This window comes from Melanerpes formicivorus, unplaced genomic scaffold, assembly GCF_026170545.1.
Source record: "Melanerpes formicivorus ecotype bairdi unplaced genomic scaffold, bMelFor1.0.p_v2 SCAF_11, whole genome shotgun sequence".
NCBI lineage: Eukaryota > Metazoa > Chordata > Aves > Piciformes > Picidae > Melanerpes > Melanerpes formicivorus.
This window is the reverse complement of record NW_027142363.1, coordinates 19,034,962-19,059,588: the sequence shown is the minus strand read 5'-3', so window position 1 is coordinate 19,059,588 and position 24,627 is coordinate 19,034,962. Positions and strand designations below refer to the sequence as shown.

The 24,627-nt window shown below is 42.5% G+C and overlaps 1 protein-coding gene across 7 annotated transcripts in view; it reads left to right on the top strand.

Annotated features, from left to right (window-relative positions):
- Window positions 1–24,627, top strand: part of RPS6KA3 (ribosomal protein S6 kinase A3) — a 92,125-nt gene that overhangs the window by 42,802 nt on the left and 24,696 nt on the right. For all 7 annotated transcript variants that reach the window (XM_068144765.1, XM_068144769.1, XM_068144763.1 and 4 more), the window contains 10 exons: window positions 3,783–3,863; window positions 5,333–5,412; window positions 9,843–9,949; window positions 12,763–12,800; window positions 13,855–13,997; window positions 19,199–19,269; window positions 22,608–22,696; window positions 22,946–23,010; window positions 23,113–23,215; window positions 24,464–24,588. In XM_068144765.1, coding sequence (XP_068000866.1) covers window positions 3,783–3,863; window positions 5,333–5,412; window positions 9,843–9,949; window positions 12,763–12,800; window positions 13,855–13,997; window positions 19,199–19,269; window positions 22,608–22,696; window positions 22,946–23,010; window positions 23,113–23,215; window positions 24,464–24,588 — 902 coding nt within the window. The remainder of the gene's footprint in view (window positions 1–3,782; window positions 3,864–5,332; window positions 5,413–9,842; window positions 9,950–12,762; window positions 12,801–13,854; window positions 13,998–19,198; window positions 19,270–22,607; window positions 22,697–22,945; window positions 23,011–23,112; window positions 23,216–24,463; window positions 24,589–24,627) is intronic.

Sequence of the window (24,627 nt, the reverse complement as noted above, 5' to 3'; positions counted from 1 at the left end):
CCTGCAGATGAAAGTAAAAGTTACCTTGTCACACTAATCTCTTGCTTTATGCTGTCATTTAATATTTCTTTCTAATCATAGTTCTTCTAACTCCTGACTGCACTGACATTGCAGTAAAAAATTTGGGCTAACTCCACCAAATTGTAGTTCTTCCTCTATAGCATTGTTATTATAGTGATGTGCAGTTTTAGCTATGCCTTCTTCTGAAAATGCTTATAGAATTATGGAGGGAATAAAAGCTCACATTGACCTGTGAACGGCTGTTGAACCTGAAACTGTCTGCTCAAGACCTAGTGCTGAATATCTTACCTCATTAGATACCACTTTCACTTAAAACTCATGCAGAGGCTTTAAGTGGTTTTGAACAGTTTCCTATATTTGGATTCCTCTGTGTTCTGTGGCACATGTTATTCTCATCATTTACTTCCTATTTTTCTGAGACTGATTTCCACTCCTTTAAGGTACTTCAGTGTCCTCAAGAGCTTTTAATTCTCCAGCCTGTTATTAGCTCAGGTCTGTAGTCAAAGGTCATTCAGCAGTTGCTTTAAGACATTTGAGGGCTTCTCTCTATCACCTTTTGTTTGTGGTTTAATGTTGCATGTAAAAATTGAAAGTCCAAGATGTGAATCTGGGTTTGCCTACAGACAGCAGATACTGATAAATACTCAGAACCTTGACTGGTAGTGGGAAAAGGAGACTCTTGGAGGTGCTAAGAATTCAAGGATGCAAAAGGCTTGAGCACAAAGGTGACGCTAGCAGGAGGATCCCATACATCTCAGCACCTTGTATCTGAACTTTCAGATGCTTTTGGTTGTAATTCTTGTTTTAGGAAGAGCAGAGTTGTTCTTCTTAAGAGCAAAAGAAGGTTACTGTTGAAATCTTAATATGAAATTTACTGATTTTTTTTTTTTCAGTCTTTGCAACCTCCTTAGAGCTCTAATATCATAATGTTAAAGACACTGTATTGCTTCATTTCTCAAAGATTCTTCAGCTCTGTCAGACGACTTCTCAATCAGAGATGGTCTGCAGGATTCACAAATGAAATGTAGAGAGAATATTTTCACAGGACTGCAATTCCACTAGCCGGAACATATCTATGTGACTACACAGTCCAGCCTTCTAATGTTCAGAGCAAAGAGAAGGACTTGGGGGTGTCAGTTGATGGAAATCTCAACATGAGGCAGCAATGGTCACTAGCAGCCTTGCAGGCAGCTGTGTGCTGAGCTGCATCCAAAGCAGGGAGAGCAGCAGCACAGGGAGGGGATTCTGCCCCTCTGCTCAGCTGAGACTCCACCTGTAGCACTGCCTCCAGTTCTGGTGCCCCCAGTGTAAGAGGACATGGAGCTGCTGGAGTGGGTCCAGGAGAGTGCCATGAAGATGGCTGGAGAACCTTCCCTATGGGGACAGGCTGGGAGAGTTGGGGCTGTTCAGCCTGGAGAAGAGAAGGCTCCAGGGGGACCTCAGAGCAGCCATTCGGTACCTGAAGGGGGCTACAAGAAAGCCAGGAAGGAAACTTTTGAGAAGGGCTTCAGGTGATAGGATGAGAGGGAATGGATTGAAGCTTGAAGGAGGGCAGATTTAGACTGGAGATTAGGAAGAAATTCTTTCCAGTGAGGCTGGTGGGACACTGGAACAGATTGTCCAGGGAGATCATAGATGCCCCCTTCCTGGAGCTGTTCAAGGCCAGGTTGGCTGAGGCCTTAAGCAGCTTGTTCTTGTGGAAGGTGTCCCTGTCCATGGCAGGGGGTTGGAACTGTATGATCTTTGGGGTCTGTTTCAACCTAAACTATTCTGTGAGTCTGTGAATGTTCTTTAATGCAGAGGCTGATTCATTAATACACTCTGACAGGTGTCATCTTTCAGCACCCCTTTATGAAGGAAAGAGCAAACCAAGGCCAACCCTTTGCTGGAGCCTGGCATCAAATGTATTAAGAAAGAGCAGGCCTCCCATCAGGGAATGTGGAATCTAGAGTCAATAAAATGAAATTTTAAGCCAAATAGTGGCTAATACTAATGTCTGAAATGAGCTCAGTTCCTTAGACTTTGAGGAAATGTTGTAAATCTGGACTTTCTCTGTCTCTTCAGAAAGAAGGCTTGTTTTCCATGTCCCTCTTGCACAGCGATAGACACTTTATTTAGATGTTTTTTTCTCAGCTGATTTTGCCTAAATAAAAAATTATTCAGAGTTTCAGTTATGTAATTTAGATGCACCCTTGGAACAGTGAAAGCACAGAATCATCTTGTGACATTTTCATGACTTCAGATGTAAAGGTCACCATTCAAATGTGTTGTTTGCTCTCTGTTTTAGCATTTATTCCATATGCTGCCATTTTTAGGGATCTGTTCTGGGGGGAGATGCAAGCTTGATAGCTTGCTTCAGTCATGACAATGTATTTATAACTTCTTCACAAGCACCTCTGTTAATGTGAGTGCCTACTACTGGGAAAAGGTAGCTAAACTTCTAGAGGATCCTTCTGCTGCTTTTTTTTCCTACCTTGTTATGTTTTAATACCCAAGAACTCAGGCTTGTGAACTGTACAAACAATGCTGGCAACTTAAAGTCTGGACTGGACTTGGTTGTAATATTTGGGAAAGGGACACTAACAAAATATAGAATAAAGGAAAGAAAGAAATGCAGCATCTTAAACCATTGTAGCAAACTTTGCTACCTCACACAGAATCACAGAGTGCTTTGGGCTCAACCTGCCTTGCAGTGAGCAGGGATATTCTCTACTAAATCAGGTTATTCTGAGCCTTGTTGAGCTTGACCTTGAAGATCTGCAGGGATGGGGCCTCAACTACCTCCTTGGGCAACCTGCTGCAGTGGTCCACCATCCTCATGGGGCAGAACTTGTTCCTCACATCCAGTCGAAATCTGCTCTTCTCTCATTCCAAACCATTGCCCTTCCTCCTGTCCCTGCAGGCCTTTGCAAACAGTCCCTCTGCAGCCCTCTGTACCCCTTCAGGTACTGGAAGACTGCTCTTAGGTCTCTCCAGAGCCTTCTCTTCTGCAGGCTGAACAACCCCAGCTCCCTCAGCCTGTCCTCATAGCAGTGGTATTCCTGCCCCCCGATCATCCTCACGGCCCTCCTCTCCAGCAGCTCCAGGTCCCTCTTATGCTGGAGGCATCAGAACTGGAGGCAGTGCTGCAGGTGGGGTCTCAGCAGAGCAGAGGGGCAGAATCCCCTCCCTGTGCTGCTGCTCTCCCTGCTTTGGATGCAGCCCAGCACACAGCTGCTTTCTGAGCTGCCAGCAATAATTGCTGGCTCATGTTGAGTTTGTCATCAACTGACATCCCCCAAGTCTTCCTCCTCCAGACTGCTCTTGAGCCACTCGTCCCCCAGCCTATATTTGTGCTTGAGATTGCATTGACCCAGGTGTCAGAACTTCCACTTTGATATATCAGAGAACCCTGCACTGTGAAAAATTCACTCTCCAATCTCTTCTGTGTGGAGTTCTTCCCCGTGAGGGTGGTGAGACACTGGCACAGGTTACCCAGGGAGGTGGTGGAAGCCTCATCCCTGGAGGTTTTTAAAGCCAGGCTGGATGTGGCTGTGAGCAACCCGCTGTAGTGTGAGGTGTCCCTGCCCATGGCAGGGGGGTTGGAACTGGCTGATCCTTGAGGTCACTTCCAACCCTAACAATGCTGTGATTCTAAGTGTATTGATTTGCAGACCATTGTAGTATTATGAGGACACAATGTAAAAATACATCAGGAGAAATGCTGTTCCATAAGGAAAGTTTTATTGTTGTATTTTAACCTTGCTGATGTTGTGTTGCAGTTCGAGATCGGGTCCGGACAAAAATGGAGCGGGATATCCTCGTGGAAGTGAACCATCCTTTCATTGTCAAGTTACACTATGGTGAGTTGCAGAAAAATGCATTTTTGTCTTGCAAAAATGGATGCCTGTCTAGAGGCTTGGCTTGTGGTTAAGAGAATCCTAGAAAATTAGTGTACTGCCTAAATCCTGGTTGCGTGAGGACACGCTGCATAGTAATCCTCTTGCAAACTAAGCACATGGCTAACTTCATGCACAGTGTTAAATCCTTTCAAAGAGCTACAGACTGAGTCCTGTGTTACTAAAAAGCAGTTGTCTGTCTGTATCTAGCCATTCCAGAACATCTTACCTGTTGTATGTTAGATACTTGTTAGATACATGTGTCCAAAACTTCAGTAATGCCTAATGAGAATCATAGAATCAACCAGGTTGGAAAAGACCTCAGAGAACATCAAGTCCAACCTATTACCTAACACCTCCTGACAACTAAACCATGGCTCCAAGTGCCACATCCAATCCTTTTCTGAACATCTCCAGGGCCAGGGACTCCACCACCTCTCTGGGCAGCACATATAATGGTTTGGGCCAGAAGGGACCTCCAAAGGTTATCCAGTCCAATCTCCCCACAGTCAGCAGGGACATCCCCAACCAGATCAGGCTCCCCAGGGCCTTATCAAGCCTCACCTGGAATATCTCCAGGGATGGGGCCTCAACCACCTCCCTAGGCAACCTGTTGCAGTGTTCCACTACCCTCATAATGAGAAGCTTGTTCCAAACATCCAAACTAAATCTGCTCTTCTTCAGCTTCACTTGTTCAAATTCCATCCTGTTCTTGCTTTATGTACACTGTAGAAGACACAAGCAATGAGGTGACTTCCCATTGCATCAAAATGGGTGGGATTATGCCATGGAATTTTAATAGCATGTGCAGCCATAAAAATATTCATGTGAAGGGGTTAGGATATCAGGACTGTTAATTCTTGTCAAAAGTAAACAGAAAAGGAACAGCTGCTTTTCTTTGTTGGAGTTTTTTTAGCTTATATTTTTCTTTCAGAGTCCAATTTTTCCTATAGTTCAAACCTCAGATCTCTCTCTCTCTCACCTGTGTCTCAAATAACATAGCTTTCACTATTTTACTATTGAAACTAAACCAAATCTCCCCGTTCAAGCCAGTTCCCATGCTTTCAGCTTTCAGTGCAGTAGTTACTCATTTGCTCCTTTTAAATCTAGGCTTTTAACTTCTAAGCTCTGGAATGAAATGCTGCCTAACCTCAGTATAGCTTATTTTCCTTGTAGAAATCCTGTTGGGTGCCTTGCTTTGCTGTAGCATGGGAGTCACTTGAGCCATCAGAAAGGAACAGCTTCTTAATTCCTTTAAATCATTTGTTTTCCACAAAGGGGGGGGGGGGGGGGGAGGGGGGGGGGGGAATAATTAGGAGATTTAATTTTGACAATGAAAATAAAGGTGAATTCTTGGCTGTGTTGTTCTTCTGCCCATGGGTAAAATTACATGATGTATGATTGATTGGGGTTTTTTTAATTGGTCTTTTCAGCTTTTCAAACAGAAGGGAAGCTCTATCTTATTTTGGATTTTCTCAGGGGAGGAGACTTGTTTACACGTTTATCCAAAGAGGTAAGCCTTTTGTAATTTCAAACTTGTCTAATGGTTACATTTGACTGTAGATTCAGAAAGTCAGAGAATGGGGTAGGAGTTGGGAGGGACCTGTGGAGATCATTTAGTCCAGCCCCTCCTCCAAAGGAGGAGCACCTAGGGCAGGCCACACAGGAACGTGCCCAATTGTGTTTTGAATGTCTCCAGAGAAGGAGAGTCCACAACCTCCCTGGACAGCCTGCTCCAGGGCTCTGGCACCCTCACAGTAAAGACACTTTTCCTCATGCCAGGGTGGAACTTCCTGTGCTCCAGTTTTTACATGTTGCCCCTTGTCTTATGAAAGTCTTATGAGGAGAGGCTGAGGGAGCTGGGATTGTTTAGCCTGGAGAAGAGGAGACTCAGGGGCACCTTAACCTCACTCTACAACTGCCTGAAGGGAAGTTGTAGTAAGGTGGGGGTGGGGCTTTTCTCCCAGGCAACTTGGGACAGGACGAGAGGACAAGGCCTGGAGCTGTGCCAGGGGAGGTTTAGGTTGGATGTCAGGAAGCACTTCCTCATGCAGAGGGGAATTAGACGCTGGAATGGGCTGCCCAGGGAGGTGGTGGAGTTGCCATCCCTGGAGGTGTTTAAGGAAAGATTGGATGTGGCACTTAGTGACATGGTCTGTGTGGTGGTGATAAGTCAGAGGCTGGACTTGATGATCTCTGAGGTCTATTCCAGCCTCAATAATTCTGTCCTATCACAGGGCACCACTGAAAAAAGACTGCCCCTTTCTTGATACCCAACCTTCAGATATTTATAAACATTAATAAAATCCCCTCTCAGTCTTCTGTGCTCCATGCTGCACAGCCCCAGGTCTCTCAGCCTTTCCTCAGAAGATGTTCTAGTCTCCTAATCATCTTTATAGCCTTCCACTGGACTCTTTCTACTATTTCCCTGTCTCCCTTGAACTGGGAAGCCTAGAACTGAAGAGTCAGGGAAATGCTAAGGGAGAGTCTGACTGAGGGTTATGTAGATGATTGCCTATGGGAGAGTCCAACTGAGGGTTATGTAGATGATTGCCTGTATTAGGAGAGTTCACTATTTAAATTAAGTTTTCACTGAATAAAACTTTGAGTATCTTTTCATTTTAGATTGGTTAGGGTTTTTTTTCTCCCCCAAAGAAAGTCACCTCATGAAAATGGTGATGGTAATTTACATGTTTTTCTGCAAACAGGCTTAGACAAGCAGTCTTTTTGTGCTGCTCTTTCCACCTCACAAAATTTTCTTCTGTTGCTACTGTGTTTAAAGATGAGTCTCTTATGATCTTACTATGGTTTTAATACCCAGAATGGCATGTCAAGTAGATCACTTTTTTTTTGTGATTTACATATAAACACAAAATTACATTCTTTAAGAATATTTTCAAAGCCAGAATTGTATTCCACTTATTTTAGTAACTTTCCAAATATTAACCCTGCCTCTGTCATGCTGATTATATCTCTCTCTAGGTGAGTCAAATAATGACTTTTACAATTTGAGTACCTCAAATTAAGTTGATTATAACCCACAGAATCACAGAGTGTTAAGGGTTGGAAGGGACCTCAAAAGATCACCCAGTCCAGCCCCCCCTTCCAGAACAGGATTACCTACAGTAGGTCACACAGGAACACATCCAGGTGGGTTTGGAAAGTCTCCAGAGAAGGAGACTCCACAACCTCTCTGGGCAGCCTGCTCCAGGGCTGTGTGCTTTTTTTCCCCCCCTCACAGGGAAAAAGCTTTTCCTTATGTTCACATGGAATGTCCTCTGCTCCAGCTGGCACCCAGTGCCCCTTCCCCTATTACTGGACATCCCTGAGCAGAGCCTGGCTCTGTCCTCCTGACACTGCCCTGCACATCTTTATAAACATGAATGAGGGTGCCTTTCAGGCTCCTCTGCTCCTAGCTGAAGAGCCCCAGCTCCCTCAGCCTTTCCTCAGCAGGGAGATGTTCCTCTCTCTTATTCACCTTTGTATGGTTATTGAGAGTAGAATGCTATGCATCTTGTGTATAGACATACAATAATTTCTCTGCTGACCATATAAAGGGTTACATTTAATTCAGTGACACCATCTATTTCAAGTTTGTTTTGCCTCACAGATCAGTACAAAGTTCTTAGTACTCTAAAACAGATACTTTATTCTTAAAATCCATAGTACTCTTGTTTCCAAAGCTGAAATGTGTATCACTTTCCTGATGATGCCTTATTGATCTTAAGCCACTCAGATTCTATCAGATTTAATATTTTAACGTAAGAACAGGATGAGGGAAGTGATTCTGCTCTTGTGAAGACCCCACCCAGAACACTGCATCCAGTTCTGGTGCCCCCAGCATAAAAGGGACATGGAGCTGCTGGAGCACATCCAGAGGAGGGACAGGAAGATGATCAGAGGGCTGCAGGACCTCCCCTATGGGGACAGGCTGAGAGAGTTGGGGTTGTGCAGCATGAAGAAAAGAAGGCTCTAGGGGGACATTGGAGCAGCCTTCCAGTACCTGAAGGGTGCCTACAACAAAGCCAGGAAGGGACTTTTTACAAAGGCTTGCAGTGATGGGAAGAGAAAGAATGGATTGAAGGTAGAGGAAAGCAGATTTAGACTGGAGAATAGGAAGAAATTCTTTAGAGTGAGTGCAGTGAGACACTGGAACAAGATGCCTGTTGAGGTCATGGATGCCCCCTCCCTGGAGCTGTTCAACGCCAGGTTGGCTGAGGCCTTGAGCAACTTGGTCTAGTGCCCATGGCAGGGGGGTTGGAACTAGATGATCTTCAAGGTCCCTTCCAGCCTAAACCATGCTGTGAGTCTGTGAAAGGAATATTCATTGTAGACACCTGAATCTAGGCTAGTTGCTCATAACTGACAAGTAAAATGGGAATCCTGGGTGCAATCAGTGTCATCCTCAATGTTATTTTAAAATAGAGCAGATGAGCTGTAGCCTAAAATTTCCTGCTTTCTCCCCATTAATACAAAGGAGAAAGTGATTAATTCAGAGCTAGATGTCTACACTGCAGATGTTCAATATTAAGAAAGATCAAGTGCATGCAATGTTTTTGGAGTACATAGCATGAGTGCGTGATCATTCTCATGAAATGTTTCATAACTGGAGCTTTTAAATGTTCCTGGTAGAGATTTACCTTCTGGAGTGTGGCTGTACTGAGTATTGGCTCTTCTGCAGAAGTGACATCAGCAACTTTTACTGCCTCTTTTACAAGCTCTGGTATCACTTGCTCTCTTATAAACTAGTCAATTCTCAGAAGAATTTATTTGTTTTGGTTCTTAATTATGTTTTCTGGATCACAGTGGCTGTCAGTATAGTGGGGATAACATGTTCATTTCATTGGCTGTAAATAGGGATTAGTCTATATTCCTAGGAGAAAATGTGGGATTGCTATCTGAGATCTTCCTTGTGCTGTTTCCTTTGTTTGCTCTTTGATCTACCTTTTCTGCCCTTACATCTCAGGCTGCACCATGGAGTTTTTATCACTGTTGTAACTTCTTTCTCATAGTACTTGGAGACTCTCTCCTCAAAACCAAGATGTCTCTCTGGCTTTGCAGATGAAATTCAGGCATTTGGACTTGTTTAGTGCATTTGTTGTGTGGAAATGAAATGGTCGCATTCAATCAGGAGGTAGTCACATTCTTTAAATGTATCCCAAAAATTAGCAGACCCTCTACAGTCTGTCTGTTTGTTCTCTTGAACTGTCATGGAATCACAGAATGGGTTGGGTTAGGAGGGACCTCCAAAGGTCATCTAGTCCAACCCCCCTGCAGTGAGCAGGGACATGCTCTGCTATGTCACATAGCTCAGAGCCTTGTCAAGTCTGACCTTGGAAGATCTCCAGGGATAGGGTTTTGTCTGCCTCCCTGGACAATCTGTTCCAGTGTTCCACCACCCTCATGGTGCAGAACTTGTTCCTAACATCCAATCTAAATCTACTCTCCTCTAATATCACACCATTGCCCCTGGTCCTGTCCCTGCAGGCTTTGGAAACAGTCCCTCTGCAGCCTTCTTGTATAGGCCCCCTTCAAATACTGGAAGGCTACTCTTAGGTCTCCCCAGAGCTTTCTCTTCTCCAGGCTGAACAACCCCAGCTCCCTCAGCCTGTCCCCATAGCAGTGGTGTTCCTGCCCCCCCCGCCCATCATCTTCATGGTCCTTCTCTGGACCCACTCCATCCGGTCTGTTTCAGAAGCAAATAACCTCATTTATAACATTGGCTTCTGAAGTTCTTTTTCAGGACTGTCCTGTGAAATAGTATTGATGCTAAACTGCTAGGTTTTGTCTAGTCAACACATTTGAATATGTAGGGGTTGTATAGAAGTTAATTCAAGTGTTATGAAGAACCGTTCTGTATACTCACTGTTAACCATTGCTTAGTCGGCACTGGCAGAAGCTTTACAGACTTAACATGTAAAATCCATTGTTTTGCCTTTCCAGGTGATGTTCACAGAAGATGATGTTCAATTTTACCTGGCAGAACTAGCACTTGCTTTAGATCATCTACATAGTCTTGGAATAATATACCGGGACCTAAAACCAGAAAAGTAAGAGTCCTCTGTGGCAAATGCAGTGTGCTCAGTTGATTTCTCTAGCACTTCTACCTCTGCACTTCTCTTTCCAGCTGTCTAATTTCAGCAATTTATTGCACAGCCTGAACAAGGAGGGAGGTGGGGGAAGCTTATGGGCTCTTTCAATTCAAATGCTGCACTTCTCTTCCAGTAGTACACAAGTTTCAGAGTGATGTGCAAGAATCCACGTTACTCTAACGCACTAAAAAGCATGCTGAAATATTGCTACCTTTCAGTTTCCAGGTGGTTTAGGGTGTACCAAGAAGAGGTCTTCTTGGCCTCTTGCCTTTGTCATTGTTACAGAATTTCTGGATTAGAGATGAACTGTGAACAAATGCCTAACACAGGGTTGCATTTGAATGTTGTACAGGCTGGGGTCAGAGTGGCTGGAGAGCTGCCAAACAGAAAGGGACCTGAGGGTGCTGATTGACAGCCGCATAAACATGAGCCAGCAGTGTGCCCAGGTGGCCAAGAAGGCCAATGGCATCCTGGCCTGCATCAGGAATAGTGTGGCCAGCAGGAGCAGGGAAGTCATTGTGCCCCTGTACTCTGCATTGGTTAGGCCACACCTTGAGTCCTGTGTCCAGTTCTGGGCCCCTCAGTTTCAGAAGGACATTGAGACTCTTGAACATGTCCAGAGAAGGGCAACAAGGCTGGGGAGAGGCCTTGAACACAAGCCCTATGAGGAGAGGCTGAGGGAGCTGGGATTGTTTAGCCTGAAGAAGAGGAGGCTCAGGGGAGACCTCCTTGCTCTCTACAACTACCTGAAGGGAGGTTGTAGCCAGGAGGGAGTTGGTCTCTTCTCCCAGGCAACCAGCAACAGAACAAGAGGACACAGGCAGTCTCAAGCTACATCAGGGGAGGTTTAGGCTCAAGGTGAGGAGAAAGTTCTTCACTGAGAGAGTCATTAGTCATTGGAATGTGCTGCCCAGGGAGGTGGTGGGATCACCATCCCTGGAGGTGTTCAAGAGGGGACTGGACGTGGCACTTGGTGCCATGGTCTATTCATGAGGTCTGTGGTGACAGGTTGGACTTGATGATCTTTGAGGTCTCTTCCAACCCTAGTGACACTGTGATACCTTTGCATTTGAAAGCCTAACAGTAAATTATATACATATATATGTTGGTTTTTTTTTTTTCCAATGCTGATTTTAAAGTGCATTGCAGGAAGAGCAGAATGGAGTTTTACATTTTGGAAGTTAAAATAGGAAGATTGTAAGTCACAGGCTCTCTTTAGTGTATTAATGATCACAGAAAAAAATAAGCTCAAAGGTACAGTTCAGATATGGTCTGAATATGTTAAGCCATTCAAATGACTGAACTCTGCCTCCTGTTTATATCTTTCCTCCAGTAATTTATTTGGGTGTTAAAATTTTAAGTATTAGAAGATGTAAAGAAGAAAATGTCAATGCTATTATCTGGAACATTTGGGCCTTTCAGAAATAAATGTATGCTATAGTGTTTTTCTCCACCTGGAGGCCAATCTAAGTGACTGTAGAGTGTGTACATCTCCTCTGTTGCGTGTCATCAGATACTTAACACAGAATCATAGAATGACTTGGGTTGGAAGAGACTTCCAAAGGTTATCCAATCCGACCCCCCTGCAGTCAGAAGGGACATCCTTCATGAGATCAGGTTGCCCAGAGGCCTGTCAAGTCTCACCTTGAGTATCTCCAGGGAGGGAGCCCCAACCACCTCCCTGGGCAACCTGTTCCAGTGTTCCGCCACCCTCATGGTGCAGAATTTGTTCCCAACAACCAATCTAAATCTGCTCTCCTCTAATATCAAACCATTGCCCCTGGTCCTGTCCATGCAGGCCTCTGCAGCCTTCTTGTGTAGGCCCCCTTCAGCTACTGGAAGGCTGCTCTTAGGTCTCCCCAGAGCCTTCTCTTCTCCCAGCTGATCAACCCCAGCTCCCTCAGCCTGTCCTCATAGCAGAGGAGTTCCAGCCCTTTGTGGCCCCCCCCTGGAATTGCTGCATCAGGTCCATGTCCTTTCTGTGTTGAGGGCTCCAGAGCTGGACACAGCACTGCAGGTGAGGTCTCCTCAGAGCAGAGTGAAGCGGCAGAGTTGCCTCTCTTGACCTGCTGGCCATGCTTCTATTGATGCAGCCCAGGATGCCATTGGCCTTCTTGGCTGCAAGCACACACTGTTGGCTCATGCCCAGCTTCTCATCCACCAGAAACCCCAAGTCCTTCTCTGCAGGGCTGTTTTCAATTTCATCATCCCCCAACCTGTACTGATGTCTGGGTTGCCATGACCTAGGCTCAGAACCTTTTCACTTTGCCTTATTGAACCTCATGAGATTCTCCTCAGCCACCTCTCCAGCCTGTCCAGGTCTCTCTGGATGCCACCCATCCTTCAGATTTATCAGCTGCACCACCTGATGTTATTTGAAGCAGCCAACACCCTTTGAAGGGTAATTAGAAATGAATCTCTATCTTGCATAACATGCAAACATACATTAAGACATTAATGTGTCTTGCTCAGTTAAAGAGAAATAGAACTCTCTCTATTTTTAACAATTGTGATAATGACACATGCTACAGATGGCCAAACTGAAAGTTCAAGATATGCTTATTATATTTCATCATCTATAAAGACAAAAAGGAAGGAAAAGAAAATGTGCAGCTCCAAAGTATTCCTTCCTAATGATGCACTCTCATGCATGTTCAGTGCTGCTTCTCTTTGTGGGTGCTGTTAATCCTTAAGACTGATCAGTCCATTCTCTGAAACAACAGTTTAAATTATTTTAATTAACTAATTTTATTCTTTTCATTGTTTTTCAGCATCCTGCTTGATGAGGAAGGACATATCAAATTGACAGGTGAATAAGGGGAAATGGCAAGACCTGAACCTGCAAGACCTGAACCTAGTCTGTTCACAATAAAACCTTTGTGTTTTATTTCTTTGGTAAAGCATTATGGTAAAATAAATAATTTTAACTGGCAGGTAATCTTCCTGTGGAGCAAATACCATAATTAACTTTAAATAAGTTAAATATATATAAACAGTTAACTGATTTCCAAGTATATCTCATGGGCCTGTGATAATGTGGGGAGGGGAGAATTCTGTAATTCCCTTGTCTTGTCTTTGCATGTATATCATTGAATCAAATCAGAATGGTTTGGATTGGAAGGGACCTCCAAAGCTCACCCAGTCCAACCCCCCCCTGCAGTCAGCATGGACATCTCCACTAAATCAGGTTGCTCAGAGCCATGTTGAGCCTGACCTTGAATAGGTCCAGGGATGGGACCTCAACTATCTCTCTGGGCAACCTGTTGCAGCATTCCAGCACCCTCGTGGCAAAGAATTTGTTCCTCACATCCAAGCTAAATTTTCCCTCATTTCAAACCATTGTCCCTCATCCTATCACTGCAGGCCTTTGGAAGCAGTCCATCTGCAGCCTTCTTGTAGCCCCTTTCAGGTACTGGAAGGCTGCTCTTATGTCTTCCTGGAGACTTCTCCAGGCTGACCAACCCCAGCTCCCTCAGCCTGTCCTCATAGTGGAGTTTATCCAGCCCTCTGACCATCTTTGTGACCTTCCTCTGGACCAGCTCCATCAGGTCCATATCCTTCCTGTGCTAAGGGCTGCAGAGCTAGATGAAGTACTCCAGGTGAGGTCTCACCAGGGCAGAGTAAACATAAACCAGAAAATTGTCAGAACTGGAAGAGACCTAAATGATCATCCATTTCTAACCACACTGCCTTGGGCAGGGCCACCTCACACTGGATCAGGTTGCTCAGAGCCACATCCAGCCTGGCCTTGAAGACCTCCATCACATCACATTGCACACAAATGGGTTTTTAAATAAATAAATAGATAGATAGAATTTTCCATTTAGAACTTGTTGTTTTGTTTTTGTTTTGTTTTCTTCCAGACTTTGGCTTAAGTAAAGAATCAATTGATCATGAGAAAAAGGCCTACTCTTTCTGTGGGACCGTGGAATATATGGCGCCAGAAGTCGTTAACAGACGAGGCCACACGCAGAGTGCGGACTGGTGGTCTTTTGGTGTTCTAATGGTAGGTTTCTGGTCAATATAAGTGATAGCAAAACTGTGTTGTGTGAGGTGGGGTGAAACAAATCAAACTCTTGAGGTGAGCTTCAAGTGGATTCTAACTACCAAAAAAAGTCTTAAATTACACGAAATTAGTAACAATACCACAAGGTTTGGATCGAGAGCATGGTCACAGCAACACCAACTATTTGACCTAATTATGTTACTGAAGTGAAATCTCCTGCATCTATTGTAGCTTGAATGTTACAGAGACTAGGACTGAGTGATATAGGAAAATGCAAGGCTGAGAAGATCCAAATTTTAAATCCTAACTTGTTGTTCAGTGGCAAAACCATGAGTGATAGCTTTAGAATTAGTCTCCAGTGTCATTACAGCTTAGGGGAATAATGACATCAAAATAATCCAAGTGAGACTGATCTGAAATGGGATAGAGTTGTGCACTTATGGTTTCTGCTAGGAGTTAACTTATGTGAACTTGAAAGATCAGGAAAAAAATGTCTCACCTATGGTTTGGAAAGGACAAATAGTTTATGCTTGGTGCTTAAGGCTCACTGAATGGCTTTTAATTTATAATCTTTGGGTGCATTTTCAACTTCAAGAGGAAATAATTGTATTTTTAAGGAGAATGGTTTTGTTTCTTACTGCTTCTGCTGCCTATGACTGTAACAGTACCACTATTGTGTGCTTTGTAGTACGAGAAAGACTCTGGTGTCTGAAAATGTCATCCTGTCACCTTCTAATCATCTAGAATGCTGTTGTGATCTGAAAACTGACTATGTAAAAGTAGCACCTGATAACTAAGCTTCCTCCAGCCAGGTGCACACAATCCCTCACCACTGCACACTTGATCAGTAAGAACACAGTGACTTACACGCTAAGTACAGTGGAGTGGCAGAGTAATTGTTAACACAAACACAGTTAAACTTCAGCTTCACTTTATAAAGCTGGAAAACATAATTAAATGCCTATAAAGTTGTAAGTTTAATTGCTGAAAGCTGTTAGGTGTGACTGGTGTAGCTTTCACAGCCTAAGTGCCCTGCATTTTAAACACTTTGGCTTCTGCTCTGGGGCCAAAAATACAACCTGAAAAAGCAAATGTTCAATAATAGTTTATGCAACACAGTGCAGTTTCCTCTAAGAGCTGTTTAATTGCATTTCTAGTTTGCATGGTCATTTTCATAAACAATCTCTTGATTAATTCATAATGAGAATCTGTGTTTGAGAATTAAAGTGGTTGCTGGTGTGGTATGAGGACACAGTATCCAGACTGAACAGAAGTGATATAGCATGAAAGTGGAGACTAGAAAGACATCTCAACAAATCATTTGGCCTCTCTCCTCCTGCTGCTAGGTACTAAATATTTCAACCATTCTTGTGAAGTATATTCCAATTTGTCCTTTAAAACAGGGACTGATTTAAGGGACACCAGACATCTAAACACAGTTAAATAAAGACTTCAGAAGCATAATGTATTTATTGAAGTCATCTCCTGGTGAAATAAAAGGGAATATCAATGTTAACCCTAAAGTCCTATTGGCCTGTGGATGTTACAGAATCACAGAATGTTAGGGATTGGAAGGGGACCTTGAAAGATCATTTGGTCCAACCCTCCTGTCAGAGCAGGAGCACCTAGAGCAGATCACACAGGAACACAGCCAGGTGGCTTTGCAATGTCTCCAGAAAAGGAGACTCCACAACCTTTCTGGGCAGCCTGCTCCAGGGTTCTAGCACCTCACAAAGTTTTTCCTTCTGTTCCCAGGGAACCTTCTCTGCTCCAGCTTGCCCCCAGTGCCCCTTGTCCTGTCACTGGACATCCCTGAGCAGAGCCTGGCTCTGTTCTCCCCACGCTGCCCTGCACATCTTTATCAACAGGCATGAGAGCAGCCCTCAGGCTCCTCTGCTTCAAGCTCCAAGCCCCAGCTCCCTCGACTTTTCCTGACAGGGAGATGTTCCACTGCCTTCAGCAGCTCTGTGGCTCTGCACTGGACTCTCAAAGCAGTACCCTGAGGCCCAGCTTTAACTGAGGAGCACAGAACTGGACACAATAATCCAGATGTGGCCTGCCCAGGGCAGAATAGAGGAGGAGGAGGACCTGGAATGTATTTTGGGGAGGGAAGGCATGATCCTGCTTTGGCAGATGGCTTGGACTCAAGGATCTCTAGATCATCTGGATCTAGATGATGTCTTCCCGCCCCTAACATTCTGTGACTGATTCTGTGACAAATAAACTGAGTTGTTAATTCAAGTGTCTGTGCTGGTGACAAAAACAAGCTTGGTGAGGAAACATTTTCTCTCAAGCAAGTGCAAAGCCTGCAGCCCTGCAAATCCACCTCAAGAAAAGTTTTTTTCCCCAAGTGCAATCTCTGAGGATTATTCTCTAAAGTCTAAACAAGCAAAAGCTGATTTGATCTATTGTTGCAGTTGTGGCTTATGCCTCTCCCATCTTCACGATGATAGAATAGAATAGAATAGAATAGAATAGAATAGAATAGAATAGAATAGAATAGAATAGAATAGAATAGAATAGAATAGAATAGAATAGAATAGAATAGAATAGAATAGGACAGGACCAGGTTGGAAGAGACCTTCAAGATCATGTCCAACCTATCATCCAACACCACCTAATCAACTAAACCATGCAACCAAGCACCCTATCAAGTCTCCTCCTGAACTCCTCCAGTGATGGTGACTCCACCAGCTCCTCAGGCAGCCTATTCCAATGTGCAATCACTCTCTGTGTAAAACTTGCTCCTAACCTCCAGCCTAAACCTCCCCTGGCACAGCCTGAGACTGTGTCCTCTTGTTCTGGTGCTGGGTGCCTGGGAGAAGAGACCAACCTCTGCCTGTCTACAACCTCCCTTCAGGTAGTTGTAGACAGCAAGAAGGTCTCCCCTGAGCCTCCTCTTCTCCAGGCTAAGCAACCCCAGCTCCCTCAGTCTCTCCTCATAGGGTTTGTGTTCCAAGCCCGTCACCAACTTTGTTACCCTTCTCTGGACATGCTTCTAAGGCTAAGTAGTGAATTTTCATCTTGGCATTATTACATTTAAAAGCTTTCAGATACTGTGGAAAAATAATGTTTAATGATAAAATAGTATTTTATAATAAGGTTTATTATTACTCTGTTTATGTTTATTATTATTGCTTAAGAATAAAATTATATTTAACAATGAAAATATATTTAATACTAGTAAGATAAATATTGATAAAATGTTTAGTAATAAAATAGGGTTAATACAATCACATTTAATAATAAGGTTATATTTAAACATTTTAGTGAAAATAATATTAATTAATGAAATATAATAAATTATAATTAAATACTATTCAGTAACAATCTGTTTAATAGCTAAATGTTTGATAGTAAAACATATTTAATAGTAAAGTGTTATTTCCTAATGAATTAATAGGCAAGGTTAATGTATTTAATAATTACAATACTATATTATTCAATTACTATATATTCAATAACAAAAATAATATATAGTAGTAAAACATGTAGTAATGAAATAACATATAATGATTACTATTTAATCATGAAGCAATATGCAGTGGCAATAGATTTAATACCCATACATTAGAATAGAATAGAATAGACCAGGTTGGAAGAGACCTTCAAGATCATCGTGTCCAACCTATCATGCAACACCACCCAACCAACTAAACCATGCAACTAAGCACCCTGTCAAGTCTCCTTCTGAACACCTCCAGTGATGGCGACTATATGACAGTGATGGTGATTATATGGGTGTGTTTTATATATATATATATAAAATCATATATAATATCATATTTTTAATAGTAAACCTATTCAATCGCTATATATTTAATAACAAAATAATATGTGATAGTAAAATGTGCAATGATGACATAATATTTAATAATTACTATTTAATAATGAAGTGATATTCCATGGCAGTATGTTTAATAACTAAATAGCATTTGATGGTAAAACATTTAATAATGACATAATATTTAACGATAAAAATAACATTTAAAGTTCAAAGTACCTAGCAGTAGTGAAGAGGTAGCAGCTGTTACTCTCTTTAGGCTTTATAGGGTAGTAAGACGTGAAAAATTCTGTTTTAATTTAAAAAAAAGGGGGGAGTCAAGGATGCTGTTAGTGCAACTTCATGCTCTTATTGTAGGGCGAAGAACAGTGCAATCACAGATTCCTCATTCAAGTTACCCATGCTCATTTTTAGTGCTTAGAAGGCTGAGTGCTTGAGTCGTACTCCAAAAAAGGGGAACACGAGGATACTTTGTGTCAGGATGACCTAATCCATTATTTAGAGTGTTCCTTCAGAATTAGTTTCATTTTTCTGACTTCCAGTTTCATACTATGAAATTTCATGGGGCTAAATTGTTTTGCAAGCCATAAACCAAAAATCAGGCCTTCTGCCCCAGAGTGAGTGTTGGCTGCTGTGACTGCTGCCAGAGTGCTTTCACTGCCCAGTTTAGGTCTGGTATCCCTGCAGTGTCCTGCAGCCCAACAGCAGCACCTTTGCCTTTCTCTGTTTTCACTCAGTCGCTTTCAGAACAAATCAGTATTTTGACACTGTGTGTTGCCTGCTGGCAGGCACTGTAAAATGTGCATGCACACGCTGTGGAGGTCTCTTCTGTGTTCCTTCAGGCTTTATTTCCGCTGTACGCATACAGTAACCACTTCTCATCATGCATGTCTCTGTCAACCGACTAACCTTCTTCCCCTTTCCAATGAAGGCTGTGTAGATGCCAAGTTTAAAAAAAAATAAATGAAGAAGAAAAAAGTCATAACAAAAAAAAGGACTTTTTAAATGATCTCTGCATGAGGATAAATCATCACTAACTTTTAAAAGGGGAAGCTTTTTCCCTACTCCCCACTCTTCTGGAGAACTAAGACACGGCTGTATAGGTGACAGTCTTCCCAGAAGCAAAATGTTTAGGCAGAAGTGAAACACAGAACATTCTAGTCTAAACTGTGTAGAGAAAAGCATGGAAAGCAAGGTGTCCCCAGAGGAGAATATTTTGCAGCTGTAACAATGGCGAAGGCTGCTCTCGGTGTTCACAGGAGTTTACGTGGTACAATGAGAAGTTGTTTTGCACAGACTTGCTTGTTAACATGCATGAGTTTTGGAAGGTTAAGATGCTGCTAAAGTAGTTTTGTCAAAAATTAGATTAATTTTTTTGTCCAGGTAATGTAATTGATGAAAGTTTTACTCTATACAGTTTGAAATGCTCACTGGTACTCTACCTTTCCAAGGGAAAGACAGAAAAGAAACCATGACTATGATTCTCAAGTGAGTACACTCTTATTTATATATCTCATCAGGTATTCTACAGGGATGCCCTCCGGGCTGCAATATCTAATTTCTACTCTTCCCTCATTTCCAAAGGTACTGGTAAATCCTCACTCCCTATTCCATACTATTAATTCCCTTTGCCACCTATCTAATTTGCCTTTCTATTCTTCCCCCATACTAGGTGCAAAGAATTTCATAGCAGCTCTCTAAATCTGTAATAATAGCTTCTCCAACCATATGATCTTTCCCATATTATTTCCATAATACTCTTAACCTTTCTTATCCTTTTTGATAACCTGTGCCTTTTTTGCTGGTTTTTATTGTTTGTCTGTCTTAGGGCTTTTTTTATTGTTGGTTTTTGGGGTTGGGTGGTTTTGGTTGTTTGGGGTTTTTTTTGGGAGAAAGTATTTTTCTCTCCTTATCCTTTTCTATCTTACTAGCTCATCACTCAACTTCTTTATATTACTAGTGCTGGCCACAACTTGCTTCCCAAACACTTCCCCTATATGCAGAAGTGCATCCTCCCTTGTGTACTTTGCTATGACTCTGCCCAAGCTCCAATTTTCCCCTTAGCTCTTTCCAGTATGGATTTTGCATTGGCTCTGTTGTGGAGATTGCTTTCCTTCATGCAGTTAACATTCTTGATTTTGTTAATGAAGGCCTGGTTTAGTTTTTTTTTCCACCCCTTGCTGATCCCCTACACATTCTCTGACCTACTACAACTCATGACACCACTGTCCCACTTTTTTTTGTCCCCTACCACTGTGCAAACCACTGCTTCCTCATATCATAGTTTCACTTCTCTGTTTCCATCCACTTTTTACTAATACCATTTTTTCCTCCCCCCCATGGAAGCTCATAAAACTATTTTGCTTTCTGCTGCATTGTTTATCATTGTTCTTAGCTCTGTTACCGCTTGTCTATCCATATATTGAAGCCAGCATTTCTTTTGCACCAGCAACCTCTTACTAATAGTAGAAAAATATGAATTTATTTCATATGTTTAAGTAATTAGAATTTGAACATCACTAGTAAACAAACTCATTCTCTTTCCTTGCTTTTGCATACATGATGTGTTAGTCTTTGCCCTTTTCCCCCCCTCATTTTCTATTTGCAAACGAGTGTATTTAGTGGTGTTTGTGTCTTTCTGCTACCACATCGCCGTGCCAATTCAAATCTTCATGTTGTGATAATTGAACGTCTCTAACTAAAAGGTTCTATCTATTCACAGCAAGCAGAACCTCCTTTTGACCACCTTTTATTCACAAGAAGCTAACCTGAGATAATTCTGCTGCACTCTTCTAAGTGTCATGCTTTTTCTTTTCTATCCATGTCTCAAAAGTCATGTCTTTCCCTTCTTTCCTCTGCCTGCATGTGACTCCACTCTGTCCCCCCACCAGTCCTTCCACTGTTGCTACAAGAAATCTTCTGTAGAATATCCTCCTTGTATCCCCCCAGTGAATTGACATTCATGAGTACCTTCAGGTTTCATCTCAGCATGCATCTCTAATTCCTTTTCCAACTTCTTTCTTTCCTCACCTTCCAGTCTTTGCTTTTAGTTTGAGAGCTGCACAAAAAATGTGACATGAAGTCAAGAAATTTTACCTCTGTTTTAATATTCTGTGCACTTACCACATAGAGAGAAAGCTGCTTTGGTGTTGGCAATATGAACAGTACAAAACCAGAAGCTCTTTGAAAGTCTTTTCTGATAAGTTCACATTTTTTGTCAGTATGTTTTCTTTTTGTTTTCTGTATGGTAGTAAATGTCCTATACTTCTCCTAAAAAAATTCTTCATAAAACTAGTTAGAATGGACAGATGTGCATAGCAGTTAATACTGTCATCATGTGTCATTTGAGATAAATTGCTTTTCTCATCTTCTGTTCCTGAAAGTCCACAGCAAATGTGTTCTCCTTAGAAGACCTGTGTCTCTGGACTTTTGATTGCTTGCATTAGCCAGACAAATTGTTGTTTATTCTTCTGTGTTTTACCTAAAACTGAGAAACTCTGCAGTCTGAAGAAAGCATAGTTTGCAGCAGTGAAGTTAACTTCTAAAGCATCTTTTCTCTTAAGAGATTTGCCTTCATATAAAGTTTTGGCTTCAGCCATCACGAATCTCAGCAAAAAAAAATTGCTGTCACTCATGTTAGTTCTATGGCCTGGGAACTCTGAGGACCTGGTGATTGTCCTTTCTTCTGCTGTGTCATGTGGCCAGGAGAGGACTTGGTGGAAGGTGCGCCTTTGTGATGGAAAGAGATCTGCTTGTAGTATGTTAATGGAGACCCCAAAGCAGGCAAAGTTTTTCATACTTCTCCCTCCTTCCCCAGCTTCCTTAATGCTGAAAAGAGGGAGAAAATACTTGTAGTCATTGTTTTAATGTACCACTAAATTGCCTTCCCTTGCACCTCACATTAAATGAAAGGTTGACATCAGTTTTCACAGTTCCTGTAGACAAAGATACATTCTGCAACTGAAATTAGTCATGGCAGAAATAGTTATAAACCTGTATTGTGAAGCCTAGAATGGCTCAGGTCAGAAAGAACCTTAGAGATCATCTACTCCAACTTCTCTGCCATAGGCAGGGACACCTCTCAACTAGATTTAGCTGCTTAAAACCTCATCCAAGCTGGCCTTCAACACCCCCCAGGCAGGAGGCATCCACAACCTCCCTGGGCAGCCTGTTCCAGAGTCTCACCACCTTCCTACTGAAGAACTTCTTCCTAAGATCAGGTCTAACCCTACTCTCCCTCAGCTTCAAACCATTCCCCCTTGGCCTGTCGCTAGACACCCTGATGAAAAGTCCCTCTAGAGCCTTTCTGTAGGATCACTTCAGCTATTGGAAGGCAGCTCTGAGGTGCTCCTAGAGTCTTGTCTTCTCCAGGCTGAACAACCCCAGTTCCCTCAGCCTATCCTCATAACAGAGCTGCTGCAGCCCTTGGATCATCTTTGTGGCCCTCTTGCTTGATGTCACTTGGTAGTCACTGGACTTCAAAGCAGGTCAAAGCATATTACAAAAGCATGCAGGTTTGTAAGCTCTTACCCTGTAAGTATTCTTTTCCACAGGGTTTTTTTCATCACCACTTCCTCTACTGAAGTTTCTGAGTTTCTCTACTGAAAAGAATGTACAATTCAAATTAGAGAGGAGAAAAAGAACCCTAATTCTAATTTGACATGACTGACGGCACTTTTGCTCTGTTTCTGATGTCTGAAGGCAGTTTCTAAGCGATGCCAATTTTATTTGTTAGGAATTTTTTTGAATGACAGAGGAGAGGAGGAATGAGGAGTTAATTTTCCCCTCAATATGTTTGTTTGCTATTAACTATTTTTGTTCTCTAGGGCCAAACTTGGAATGCCCCAGTTCTTGAGTCCTGAAGCACAGAGTCTCCTGCGAATGCTCTTCAAAAGAAACCCAGCAAACAGATTAGGTAAAGTGTTCAGCAGAATACTTCTGATCATAACATTGATAACATCAGTGCTCATTAAATTCACTAAATGACTTTTCCAGTTTGAAGTGAGAACAGAGTGTGCCTGTTTGCTCTTCTAAGGATCCAGAAATTCATTCCTTCCACTATTTCTGCCTGTAAAATTAACACAGAAGACATAAGGAATGCAATTTTTTCTTCCTTTGACCAAGATGATAATTCACAGCCATTTTTTTTTTTTCCTTATAAAAGGAGCAGGTCCAGATGGGGTTGAAGAAATTAAGAGGCATGCATTCTTTTCCAAAATAGATTGGAATGTGAGTATCTAATTCAAACTTAATTCAGTAAATGTCTGAGTGAAGTGTTGGGTGCTGTGGTGTAATGTTTTTAATTCACCCTGGCTTGTGTGTTCTCTTCAGAAATTGTACAGGAGAGAAATTCATACCCCTTTTAAACCTGCAACTGGCAGACCAGAAGACACATTTTATTTTGACCCTGAGTTTACAGCAAAAACTCCAAAAGGTAAAAGAAAAAAAAAAAAAGACATTAATTAAACAGTTTCCATATTCAAAACTTACAAACATTCTTCCTCTTCAGCTTATGTAAGGTGTCTTGATCATCCAGGTGGTCTTGGGTTAAATAAATGCTCACACACAAGTCTTCCATTGTTCATGGATGCTTTTGTGATCTTTGGCTTAGTTATACCATGAAAGACAACTGAATGGTCCTGGGTTAAAAATAAAGTCATTCTCAGCTGAAACAAAACTATGCTGAAGTTCAACTTCAGCACCTCTCCTATGAGGACAGATGGAAGGAGTTGGGGTTGTTCAGTCTGGAGAAGAGAAGGCTCTGAGGTGACCTAATTGTGGCCTTCCAGTATCTGAAGGGGGCCTACAGGAAGGCTGGGGAGGGACTTCTCAGGATCTCAGGTAGTGTCAGGACTAGGGGGAATGGAATGAAGCTGGAGGTGGGGAGATTCAGGCTGGATGTGAGGAGGAAGTTCTTCACCATGAGAGTGGTGAAACCCTGGAATGGGTTGTCAAGGGAGGTGGTCGAGGCCCCGTCCCTGGAGGTGTTTAAGCCCAGGCTGGATGAGGTTCTGGCCAGCCTGATCTAGTGTGGGGTGTCCCTGCCCATGGCAGGGGGGTTGGAACTAGATGACCCTTGTGGTCCCTTCCAACCCTGAATGATACTATGATACTATGAAACTCTACTTATCCAAGTGATCTTATTTGATCCCAGAATGATTCTGTGTCTCTGTCTCCTTAAAGGCTATAGTCTGTGGCTTCGTGTAATTCTTGGTGGTGACTCTGCATAGTATCTCTCTGTAGAAGCTGAATCATGGCAGGCTTTGGGTGGCCAAGTTGTGCTGCAGTACAATCTGCCTCTACGTAGCTTTCCACTTCTTCATTCAAAACATGATAGAAGTTTGTGCCTTTGCTAATTTAGGGTGTTGCCAATATTTGACTGCTTCTCTCTAAATATAACAGACATTCTGCCATATGTAAATATTTTCTGCAAAGTACTGCTTTCTGTGCAAGGAGATTGTCTGGCAGCAGTAGGAGCTCTGTAGCCACTGTTTACCACTTGATGCTTTATGCAGAACACTTCAGTAATGATTTGCATTTTGATCCTCAGAAGGGCTTTCTGCAAATTCTGCTTTCTGTGTGCTTTCTAGAATAAAAGTGTGGCTTGCTCTTCAGAGTTAGACATAATCTCATCTCTCAACTTCACAAACTCTGCTTGTAAGTAGATGAATTCTTTTTTCAGACTCACCTGGCATCCCACCCAGTGCTAATGCACACCAGCTTTTCCGGGGATTTAGTTTTGTAGCTATTACATCAGATGATGAAAGCCAAGCAATGCAGACAGTTGGAGTGCACTCGATTGTCCAGGTGAGTACCTCTGCTGTACAAAAATAAGTCAGTAAAGCA